At 39.7% G+C, this 13144-nt stretch overlaps 1 protein-coding gene across 1 annotated transcript; it reads left to right on the top strand.

Annotated features, from left to right (window-relative positions):
* Positions 1–7737: 7737 nt before the first annotated feature.
* Positions 7738–8703, top strand: LOC110576426 (olfactory receptor 51V1). The gene is given in 1 exon segment (XM_021685628.2): positions 7738–8703. A coding segment is annotated over 1 exon segment (963 nt). The 5' UTR covers positions 7738–7740.
* The last annotated feature ends 4441 nt before the right edge of the window (positions 8704–13144 follow it).

Genomic DNA, 13144 nt, shown 5'->3' on the forward strand with positions numbered 1-13144 from the left:
GATATTTGCAAATGATATATCTGATAAAAGGTTTGTACCCAAAATATAGAAAGAACTAACACAACTCAACACCAAAAAAAACCCAAATTAAAAAAAAAAATGGACAGAAGACATGAAGAGGCATTTCTCCAAAGAAGACATACAGATGGCCAACAGACACTTGAAAAGATGTTCATCATCACTTACCAACAGGGAAATACAAATCAAAACCATAGTGAGATATCACCTCACACCAGTCAGAATGGCTAAAACTGAAAGCACAGGAAAGCAATTCATAAATATTAGGTTGCATAAATAAGTCAGACATTCAGAAAATGATATCATTCAATACATAAACATTTTTAAAAGAGGAAAATGAATCAATCACGATATATGAGACAAACCAGATAATGATTAACTTTGTGGAGAATGAGGCTAATGACAGAGAGCTAGCACCTGCATCATGCATGTAATTTTCCTCTTAGACACTTACCCATGCTACCTCCCCTTCCAGATCACCACTGCTGCTATTTTGATGGATATTTAAGGCATTTCTGGTGTTGGGTATTTCTTTCTACTATATATATATTTTTTTTTTCCTGGCCATTTTATCCCTCTGAAACTCTTTAAAGTGACCTTCATTTATGTTTCCATGTGTTTCCATAGATACGCATTAAAAGTGGTCCAACACTGATATGAGGAATTCTTAATCTAAGGAAAAAATTGAGGGTTGTTGGAGTGGTGGGGATGGGAGGGTGGGGTGGCTGGGTCATAGACATTGCAGAGGGCATATGAGCGCTCTGAATTGTGTAAGACTGTTGAATCACAGACCTGTACCTCTGAAACAAATAATACATTATATGTTATAAAAAGAAGATAGTAGGAAGGGAAAAACGAAGGGGGGAAAATCGGAGGGGGAGATGAACCATGACAGACTATGGACTCTGAGAAACAAACTGAGGGTTCTAGAGGGGAGGGGGTCGGGGGATGGGTTAGCCTGGTGATGGATATTAAGGAGGGCACATATTGAATGGAGCACTGGGTGTTATACACAAACAATGAATCATGGAACACTACAAAAACTAATGATGTAATGCATAGTGATTAACATAACAATAAAAGAAAAAAAGTGGTCCAACAGATATCACGTCAGACTCTATTACTCACAATCTATGATCTATAATCTGCAATCTCTGTGATGCTGGCATTTCTTTCTTTCTTTCTTTCTTTTTTAGATGTAGAGCCTGGACCCAGGTGCCTGTACATAATGTAGTCTCAAGAGTAAAATAAAATAAAACAACAACAACAAGAATTAAAAAGAAAAGAAAAAAATATAAAGACAATGAAGGATTAAATGAACAAATCATTTCTATGGTACCAGTGCTTCTCCTGAGAATTTTGTCCCATTTTAGGACAATGGGTCCTTCCAAATATTTACCATTTCCATTCTGAGAGATATGTCTGCCTCATACCTGATTTGTAAGGCCATAGATACCAAGACACTCTAAAATGCTTAGCTCTGGTGTTTCAGGTAATGAGCCTTTACCACCTCTGGAGCATTCTAGGAATCCAAGGATCTAGGCATTGTAGGAATCTAAGCAATTAAAATGTTCCATCTGCTACAAGTTCACAATATACCTAGCAATAACAACCTGGTGAAGTCTTTGAGTGACTCCCTTCCCTGAGATACTGTGACTACAATCCCACCGATCCCTCATGTGGCTTAGGTTAAAGTTTCACTGGGTGAGTTGATTTTTGCCCCTCAGCAAACTGACCACTTTAAGATATGGCCAGCATTACCCTCTGCACTAGGTATTGCAGCTAAGAGGCCCACCTGTATGACCACAGAAGGGCTAGCAGGCAACCCATGTTATCTAGGGATGCCCTGGAGGACCCTTTTGCCCTTGGGGATGTGGGATCCCAGTTATTGTGAAGGAGTCTTGAGCAGTCATTTGGGATTCCCCCAGTTCCTGTCTTGTCTACAATATCTTTCTCTCCTATGCTCTGGGGACACAGTAGCCAGTCATCTGGGCCTAGACTCCACTCTCAGCAAAGTAGAGTTCTCTCTGTTGGGGTTGAAGTAGGAATAATTAGAGGAATTAATTTACTTCTTATGTCCTCTTCCTGTAGAGGAAAGTGGAAATGGAAATTAACACTGGTATGTGGAGTCAAACTTTCATTAGTAATAACATTTCTGTCAAGCATGTGAACATGATGATCATGGTAATATACCTTTTCACAAATAAATCTTAATTCTAGATATAACTGTAAATGTATATATTACCCACTGGTTTTCTAGGTCTCTTTTGAAGACGTTATGATTTAATATGACAGTATATTTTATTATTGCTGACCAAGCTGTTCTTCACCACAAGGGAGGATGAGCAGTAATGAAGAGGGTGATTCTGGTGGCCACACTGAAGCCATCCAAATGCCTTGGAGAGCAGCAGGAGCCTAGCAGTGTGTACTCTGGTCGTTCATTTCCTTGAAAGACCCTGCAAGTTTCATTATCTTGAAAAGGAGGGGACTGAATTAGATCATCTTGGCCTATTCTGTAATTTTCAGGGGACAGTTTAAAATATGTGTTACACTTCAAGTATTTATCCTCAAAACTTTAGCTCCTCACTTTAGTATCATTAAAGAGAGATTTACTTCCCATTTGCACTTTTCTGCTTGTTTTACATCTTTTACTCAGGGTTTAAGATCTTATTATGTCTGGATTTTATCTCAGTTGTCTGACATGGTCTTAAATGTAAAAAAAAGTTTTAAAACAGATAAATTTCCTTGATGGAGATCATTTAGGTCATAATGCAATCAAACGGTACAAATCTTGATGGAAACTTCTCAGATAACCACATGACTACAGTTAAACAGATGTACCATGTGATAGAACTTTTTATCATGGTTCTAAATTATGCATTATCATTTTTCAATATTTCATTCATGGGAGTATTATTTATAGACATCTTATGTAATGTAATAAGCAAAATACATAGTAAGAACAGATGCACAAATAATACTTAATAAAGAGAACATTTACAAAATTAACAATAGTAACCATTGCTGTAACCTGGGATTTTAAGCCTATACTGGGTTTGTGGTAAAAAAGTTGCCACCAATGCTAACATACTTCTCTGAGAACCCCTGAACGTCCAGTTTTTTGGACTAGTGTTATAGAACGTTCTTATCTCTTCAGCCATGTCAAGACTCTGAAGGGCTTGGCCTCACTTATACTTAGCCAGTTGTAAAGCAAACCTGCTCTTGCAACCTTAAGAAGATGAAAATTCAATGGGCTTCTTCTGCCCCCTGCTGGTGTCCAGATGGGACCATTAGAGGGACTACCTGGCAAAGAGTGCGATCTTTCAATTTATTGTCCAAAGCAGGTTGTTTGTTGGTGTCATATAAATAATGGTACCAATAAACAAGCAAAAACCTGGTCTATTCTGGCAAACAGAAATATTTTTCATTCAAAATAATGATAAAGACTCACTTTTACATCGAACACTCTTCCTCTATACCTTTAATGTAAATAAAGACTATTGGTCATTATCCTACCTAATCTGAAAATGGCAGCAAGTGATCATGTAGAGGATCATTTCCAAAGAATAGAAAAAAAGACAGAGATGCCTGGCCATGTAGGTCAGTTTGAATTGGAGGATGTAAGGAAAGATTCCTCTGAAAGAATGATCTGTTTAATTTGATCACAGATATGCTTTCCAAATCCACATTCCAGACAAAGTGCACAGAGTGAATGCCAGAATCCCATCACTGCCCTGGACTCCCAATTCACTGCTGCATGTCCTCACTACTTACATATTTCATGCCAGGCATTTCTCTGGTTGCTAGAAATTCAGAAAGAAATATTATGCACACTACTGGAAGGGGACATCACACATCATGAATGTTTTGGGAAATGATGTTCTATGGTTTTTTGTGTTTTTTTTTTTTCCACTTTGATACAAAGGGAGCATATTGTGCATCTGACATATATGACTACTTTCCTCTTGAAATGTTCATTTATTCATCTCATTGACACTATCCTCTCCTGATTCCCATCCTATCTCAAAATAGAATATAGGAACAGTCTCTAATATTTATTGCTCTTTTATTGCTAAAAGGCTGTTATTCTCTGAGGCAGCACCATTAACCTTAGTGGCTAGTCTGAAGAAGCCTGAGTGAGAGTATGGTTTTCAATGCATGCCTATATTCACAAAATGTTTGAATCTTCTGTCACCATTCCAGGGCCAAGCCTCCATGGAGGGTCAAGCTGTGATGATAGGAATCATATTTGGAAGTCTGAGTGTTGTGTCCAAGGTTATCAGGAATGCCTAAGGCAGCATCTGTTTTATGTATCATATAAACCTTGTATAGGAGGACAACGTTTGGTAGCATGTGGCCAACAAGGATCAGATGTGTTACTTTAAGATATGAGTGTTTAGATTTCATGGAATTTTTTACAATGCATTTGCTTTAACTTGTTTTATGCCTCTGTAATTGCACAGCTCAAATTCATAGACTAATTCAAGTAATTCAATAATTATTTGAAAAATGGCCACTCCATGCTAAACCTCACTTTGCATATCAGTGAGCAAAAACCAGACATGGCACCTGGTTTTCTAGAAATTCCAGGAGCTCTCATGCAAAATCAGCATATGATATGTGGTATAAACACAAAGCAGGGTATTTTGAGGATAGTAATTTATTGGAGAGGATGGGGACACTTGTGGTGGGGTTACAAAAATTCTTCTGAGGAAGTTACATTGAATTCTTCACCAAAGAAGAAAAGTAATTGCTGTCATGTGGAGTGGTAGAATCCTGAATGATGAAAAGAGGTTTTGTGCAAGTACCTGGAGTAGATAATTCTAGGCAGAGAGAAGATCAAGAACAAAGACTCTGAGACAGGGAAACTCTTAATTCATTTTGAGGAAGAAAGGATTCCCAGAGATTAGGGGAAAAAAGCAACAGTGGCCTAAAATGTTGATGGAGAGGTGGGTAAGCCCGAACATTTAAAGTTTTCTAATCATGATGAATAAAATATTTTTTATTTCAAGAGCAGTGTAAATCCATTAGTGATTTTTGTTTTTTTTGTTTTTGTTTTTTGTTGTTGTTGTTTTGATTTGTTTTAACATGGGCTCATGTGTTCTAGCAGATGTTTTAAAAAAGTAGTCTGGGGGCACATGGGTGGCTCATTCGGTTGTGTCCAACTTGATTTCTGCTCTGGTCATGATCTCAGGATCTTTGGGCTCTGGGCTCAGCTTGAAGTCTGCTTCTACCATTTGCTCTTCTCTCTCTCTCTCTCTCTCCCCCTCTTTTTTTCCTTCTCTGTCTCTCTCAAATAAATAAAGGAATAAAAATCTTAATAAAAAAGAAAATAGGTTTGGTTTCTCTGGGGAGAGTACATGTTTAGGGGGAAGGGCAAAAACAATAAAAATAGCTGGTAAATTATTATAATAGCCAAGGAACAGATAACAATATTATATACCAAGACAGTGGTAGTGTATAGTGTATATGTGAGAAGTGGATAGGTTGTGGGTATGCTTGAGGCTGGAAATGAAAGAAAGAGGTGAAGGATTTGATAGCCAGGAGAAGGAAGGAAAGAGAAGAATCAAGAAAGCCTCTTGAGAGTTTTTTTAAGCAATCCTGTGATTTGTGAAGCAATCCTGTGATTCATGGAGTCCTTTTATGATATCAAGAGGAAATGGGGAAATGATCGATTTCTGAGGAAAACCAAATACTTTTTTGTTATAATCTGAATTTTTGGATTAAATATGCAGACAAAGATATAAAGTACATGGTTGTATCCATGAGTCTGAGCTCATGGCAGAGGTGAGGACTTTAAGGAGCAAATTTCAGCCTACCACACAGAATAAAAATTAATACTACCCCTCCCCCCCATCCGGGAGCTTACAATTCAGTATGTAACAGAGACTTTAGTCAATCTGTAGTCTCATTAATATCAAATTATAAATTGAATAAGCTATATAAAGATAAATATATGTTACCAACATAATAGATATGTGGGGAAAATCTGTCTCAGGTAAGGTGCTTCCTGAAAAGTGATGGCTGAGTTGCAGAGGAAAAATACAAGATTATTTTACAAAGAGGAGGAAGAGGTTGGGGAGAAGATGGGAAAGACTATCTCTGTGAAAAGAACATCTTAGGCAGAAAGAACATTTGGAAAAACATCTCTGGAAAGAAGAGAAATGGTGCTTTTGAGAAAGAAAAGAAGTGCTCAAGGTGGACACATTTTTTTCAAAAGGTAAAGACTCCAATCATTCAAGGAAGGAGACAAATAAAAATGGTGGGCTAAGTTATTTCACATGGAGAGGGGATCAGGGCAAGAAATAACAGTGGAGGGGATTCTAGAAGGGGTCAGATAGGGATACAGGGTGCATTCAGAAGAAGGGTAGCCTGAGGGCTGCCTGTTGTGCTAGGATGACAAAGATGAGGAATGGTCCACAAGGGGAAACCAGACTCTGAAGCTAATGGAACATGTTGGAAGGGTGAAATGAAACATAAAAACCAGTATGGACCTTAAAATCCCTGCCTACACTCTAAGAGCAATTAACTCTTTTATGATGACTCCCAGGGCCAGAACCCCAAGAGGGAAAACAATGTGTGGAAGAAGACAATTAATGCTTGCAAGGAGACTATTTAAAATTCTGGACTTACTATGCCACATTGGCCTTCTTTCTGATCTTTAGAATGCTAGGTTCTAAGGAAGAGAAAAAAAATTGCTCACTCCTTCAATACATGCATATTAAATGAATAGTGAGCCCACTGATTCAGTGAGTGAATAAGTGGGTGGAGAACACTGGGCTGATGTCAGAAGCTGAGAGTCTTCAACCCAAGTCTCCCTGTCACAAGGGCATAGGTAAGCTGAACATCTCGGCGTGAGAGTTCTCATAGGAGATCACTCATTAAAGGTCTCATGCATAAATATGCCTCTCTGCTTGTCACTGCAGAGAAAAAGTACTTGGCTGTGTCATCCAGAGTGGAACAATACAGCAATGTCTTAACTAAGGACTGTTTGGAGGAAGAATTCACTTGGAGACAGCAGAAAATGGAAAATTATGGGTACACAGTGATTAGTTAAATAGATTTTGGATGCTTAAACGCTAAATCTTACTCTTCATTTTAAATCCTTAATGAATTGAAGGGGAGGAAACTAATAATTACTTTGAGAACCTCAGCTCTCAATTTTACAGCTACGTCCTTTGACCAGAATCCCTGAGAAAATATCCCAGGCAACATATCCTCTCTGGAAATTAGTTTCCTCCTCTAGTCTATTCATTTTCACTTGTGGCTTCTAAGGACACCTGTGCACCTGCCAGTGGATGAATAATGGCTCTGAAATTACATCAGGAGGACACTATTCTCTTCTAGGCAGCAGATAATACATCTTTAAAGATCAGAGTCACTCGGCTAACATTTCCTACACTTAGTTAACTTTAAGCACAATTTTATTTACTTAGCAATTTCACCTAACTCATCTGAAATTGGAGCATTTCCTTTGAAAAACACTTTCTTGGGGCGCCTGGGTGGCTCAGTTGGTTAAGCGACTGCTTTCAGCTCAGGTCATGATCCTGGAGTCCCGGGATCGAGTCCCGCATCGGGCTCCCTGCTTGGCAGGGAGTCTGCTTCTCCCTCTGACCCTCCTCCCTCTCATTCTCTCTGTCTCAAATAAATAAATAAAATCTTAAAAAAAAAAAAAAAAAAAAACACTTTCTTGCTGCCTGGAAGAAGCATCCCAGTGCCAGAATGATTGCTTTGAGAAGCCCTAGCGTGAATTCTTCCTCCGTCATTCTCACTGCATTTTCTGGCCTGGAGCAGCAATATCCCTGGATCTCCATTCCTTTCTGCACCATCTATGCCATGGTCTTCCTGGGAAACTGCCTGGTGCTGCATGTGATCTGGACTGAGCCGAGCCTGCACCAGCCTATGTTCTACTTCCTGGACATGCTGGCCCTCACTGACCTGTGCATGGGGCTGTCCACAGTGCACACGATGCTGGGCATCCTGTGGGGGTTCATTCGAGAAATCAGCCTGGATTCCTGCATTGCCCAGTCCTACTTCATCCATGGTCTGTCCTTCATGGAGTCCTCTGTCCTCCTTACTATGGCCTTTGATAGGTATATCACTATTTGCCATCCACTGCGTTATTCCTCCATTCTGAATAATTCCAGGATTTTCAAAATTGGGCTCACCATAGTAGTTAGGAGTTTCTTCTTTATTACACCCCCCATCATCAATCTGAAATTTTTCCATTACTGCCATTCCCACATCCTCTCTCACTCATTCTGCCTGCACCAGGACCTTCTCTGCCTAGCTTGCTCAGACATCAGATTTAATAGCTACTACGTCCTGATGCTGGTCATTTTCACGCTGTTGTTGGATGCTGTTCTGATCCTTTACTCCTATGTCCTGATTCTTAGGGCAGTCCTGGCAATTGCCTCTCAGGAGGAGTGGCATAAGTCATTTCAGACCTGCATCTCCCACATTTGTGCTGTTCTGGTGTTCTACATCCCTATCATTTGCCTAACAATGGTGCACCGTTTCAGCAAACGTCTCTCCCCTGTGATCCATGTACTTATGGGCAACATCCACATCCTTTTCCCACCTTTGATGAACCCCATCATGTACAGTATCAAGACCCAGCAGATTCAGAGCAGAATGCTCAGACTCTTTTCTCTGAAAATATGTTGAGATGCTCAGGTCTTTTAAAGAACAAAACAGCAACAATAATTAACACACACTATGTAATACCAAAACATGAATTTTATTAGGATTAGAGCTTTAGCCCAGAGTCTATGATTCTTGATTTTAAAAAATATATAAACATAAATCCAGAAAATCACCTACAAACAAGTTCCATTTTAACCTATGTTTTGCAAGTGAATCATTCTTAGGGGTGAAGGTGGGAGACTCCATCTGAAACATTTCATAAATTTTCTACCAACTGTGGATTTGTGTCAAATAGGACATACTATGTCCCTGCCATAAGTATATTCAAGAAAGGAAAAAACTAAGTAATGTGCCCAATATGGAAATCAAGCACTTTCTTTGCATTGAACCAAAGCTGGATTCAAATCCTAGGTTTCAGTTATAGAGGTGGATACCTTGGAGCTTTAATTTTGAGATTCAGTTAATTAATATTCAAAATGGGGAAAGTGCCCACCTTACAGGCATGTTGTGATAACTGTATGGACCAGAATTGTCCAGTTGAATTTTTCTAAAATAATGGAGATATTCTCTAATATAGAATAATAAAGACCAACATATAAGAATAGCTTTATATGGCTATTGAGCATTTGAAATGTAGATAGTATACTGGGCAAGTGCATTTGCAATTCTTGTTAATTATAGTTAATTTATATTTAAATGTTAAAAGGACATTGTCTTGGACAATGCCATGGCTACTATATTGGACATTGCATGTTTAGAGTATAAAGAGGACATATAGGGGGCAGAGCAAGATGGCGGAGGAGTAGGAGACCTGGATTTTGTCTCCTCTCAGGAATTCAGCTGGATAGGGATCAAACCATTCTGAACACCTACGAACTCAACAGGAGATCGAAGAAAAGAATAGCAACAACTCTCTCATCAGAAAAGCGACCACTTTCTGGAAGGTAGGATGTGTGGAGAAGTGAATCCGAGGCGATATTCGGGAGGATAGACGGCGGGGGAGGGGCCTCCATCGGCCGCTTCTGGCAAGTGATAGAACCACGGAGCACAAAATCGGAACTTTTAAGTCTGCTCCACTGAGGGACGTCACTCTAGTGGCTAAGTGGGGGTTGGAACCCTCCGGGACAGTGTGGTCTCAGGATCCTCAGGGTCACAGAAAGACCCCGGGTGCCTGAGTGTGGCAGAGCTCCCAGGTAACGGAACAGGGAAGCCGGCTGCAGAGGCGAAGCCCAGGCGCGGGCTCTCAGCTCGGGGTTGCCATAAACCGTGATCCGTGGCACAGTCGGGCCCCTGCTCCTCCAGCAGGGACCCAACAAGCGGCAGATCCGGAGAGACTCACCTTCCTCCCCCGGGAGGAGCCGCGTGGGAGTGCACCACAGGGATCTGCTGGGTTTGGAGACTCCACCCGGGTCAGGTGCCAGAGATAGAAACACGCGGTCACAGGCCGGGTGAGCATGGAGTGCGGCTGGAGACCAGGGAGACGGGAGTGACTGACGGCTTTTCTCTGGGGGCTCACTGAGGAGCGGGGCCCCGAGTTCTTGGCTCCTCCGGGGCAGAGATTGGGAGGCCGCCATTCTCACTCTCGGCCTCCAAAGCTGTATGGAAAGGTCGCAGGGAAAAAAAGCTCCAGAGAGCAAACCTGAGCAGATTACTTAGCCGGGAGGGGGCAAGGGCGGGGCAATTCCACCTCCGGCAAAGGCATTTGGAAACCACGGCAACAGGCCCCTCCCCAGAAGATCAGCGAGAACAGCCAGCCAAGACCAAGTTTACCGATCAATGAGAACAGCAGAACTCCAGCGCTAGGGGAATACTGCACATAGAACTCATGGCTTTTTTACCATGATTTTTTAGTCTTTCAAAGTTAATTTTTTTTTTAACTGTCTTTTTTTCTTTTTTTTTTTGAATTTTTCTTTTTCCCTTTTTCAACCAACATCTTATCAATCCCTTTTTTTGAAAAACATTTTTATTTTTCATTTTTAGAGTTATATTCTATCCCTTCATAGTAGTTACCCATATTTTTGGCATATATATATAAGTTGTTCTCTCTTTAAAATTTTGAGATAGTTTCTTCTAAGAGATCAAAATATACCCTAAAACTCTAGTATATGGTTTTTTCTATTCCCCTGCCTGATCACATTCTCTCCCTTTTTTTTTCTTTATTCTCTTTTTTTAAATCCTCTTCTTTCTTTTTTCAAACAACTTCTTATCAATTCCTTTTATAAAATTTTTTATAATTTCCATCTTTACAGTCATATTCCATCCCTTCATCATATCAACCCTTATTTTTGTACATATATAAGTTTTTATTTCTTTAAAATTTTGGGAGGCACTTTCTTCTAAAAGACCAAAATACACCCCAAATCTAGTGTGTGGCACTGATCTATATACCAGCCTGATCATATGTGATCACATTCTGGGTTTTTTTTGTTGTTGTTGTTTTGTTTTGTTTGTTTTTGTTTGTTTTTATCTTTATCTTTTTCTCTTTTTTCTCTCTTTCTGTTTCTTGTTCCACTGCTTCAGGTCTTTTCTGATTTGTTTAGAGTATATTTTCTGGGGACATTGTTACGCTACTAGCATTTTGTCTCTCATTAATCTATTCTCCTCTGCACAAAATGACAAGACGGAAAAAATCACCTCAACAAAAAGAACAAGAGGTAGTAAGGACTGCCAGGGACCTACTCAATACGGACATTAGTACGATGTCAGATCTAGAGTTCAGAATCATCACTTTAAAGATACTAGCTGGGCTTGAAAAAAATATGGAAGTTATTAGAGAAACCCTTTCTGGAGAAGTAAAAGAGCTAAAATCTAACCAAGTAGAAATCAAAAAGGCTATTAATGAGGTGCAATCAAAAATGGGGGCGCTAACTGCTAGGATAAATGAGGCAGAAGAGAGAATCAGTAATATAGAAGACCAAATGATGGAAAATAAAGAAGCTGAGAAAAAGAGAAATAAACAACTACTGGATCACGAGGGCAGAATTCAATAGATAAGCGATACCATAAGGTGAAACGACATTAGAATAATTGGGATCCCAGAAGAAGAAGAAAGAGAGAGAGGGGCAGAAGGTATATTGGAGCAAATTATAGCAGAGAACTTCCCTAATTTGGAGAAGGAAACAGGCATCAAAATCCAGGAAGCACAGAGAACCCCTCTCAAAATCAATAAAAATAGGTCAACACCCCGACATCTAATAGTAAAACTTACGAGTCTCATAGACAAAGAGAAAATCCTGAAAGCAGCTCGGGAGAAGAGATATGTAACCTACCATGGTAGAAACATTCGATTGGCAACAGACCTATCCACAGAGACCTGGCAGGCCAGAAAGGACTGGCAGGATATATTCAGGGCACTAAATGAGAAAAATATGCAGCCAAGAATACTATATCCAGCTAGGTTGTCATTGAAAATTGAAGGAGAGATAAAAAGCTTCCAGGACAAACAAAAACTAAAGGAATTTGCAAAAACGAAACCAGCCCTACAAGAAGTCTTAAAAGGGGTCCTCTAAGCAAAGAGAGAGCCTAAAAGCAACATAGACCAGAAAGGAACACAGACAATATACGGTAACAGTCACCTTACAGGCAATACAATGGCACTAAATTCCTATCTTTCAATAGTTACCCTGAATGTAAATGGGCTAAATGCCCCAATCAAAAGACACAGGCTATCAGACTGGATTAAAAAAGAAGACCCATCAATATGCTGTCTGCAAGAGACTCATTTTAGACCCAAAGACACCCCCAGATTGAAAGTGAGGGGGTGGAAAACCATTTACCATGCTAATGGACACCAAAAGAAAGCTGGGGTGGCAATCCTTATATCAGATAAATTAGATTTTAAACCAAAGACTGTAATAAGAGATGAGGAAGGACATTATATCCTACTTAAAGGGTCTATCCAACAAGAAGATCTAACAATTGTAAATATCTATGCCCCTAACATGGGAGCAGCCAATTATATAAGGCAATTAATAACAAAAACAAAGAAACACATCGACAACAATACAATAATAGTGGGGGACTTTAACACCTCCCTCACTGAAATGGACAGATCGTCTAAGCAAAAGATCAACAAGGAAATAAAGACTTTAAATGACACACTGGACCAAATGGACTTCACAGACATATTCAGAACATTCCACCCCAAAGCAACGGAATACACATTCTTCTCTAGTGCCCATGGAACATTCTCCAGAATAGATCACATCCTAGGTCATAAATCAGGTCTCAACTGGTACCAAAAGATTGGGATCATTCCCTGCCTATTTTCAGACCACAATGCTTTGAAACTAGAACTCAATCACAAGAGGAAAGTCGGAAAGAACTCAAATACATGGAGGCTAAAGAGCATCCTACTAAAGAATGAATGGGTCAACCAGGAAATTAAAGAAGAATTAAAAAAATTCATTGAAACCAATGAAAATGAAACCACAACTATTCAAAATCTTTCGGATGCAGCAAAGGCAGTCCTAAGAGGAAA

Source organism: Neomonachus schauinslandi, chromosome 11 (assembly GCF_002201575.2).
Source record: "Neomonachus schauinslandi chromosome 11, ASM220157v2, whole genome shotgun sequence".
NCBI classification, from domain to species: Eukaryota; Metazoa; Chordata; class Mammalia; order Carnivora; family Phocidae; genus Neomonachus; species Neomonachus schauinslandi.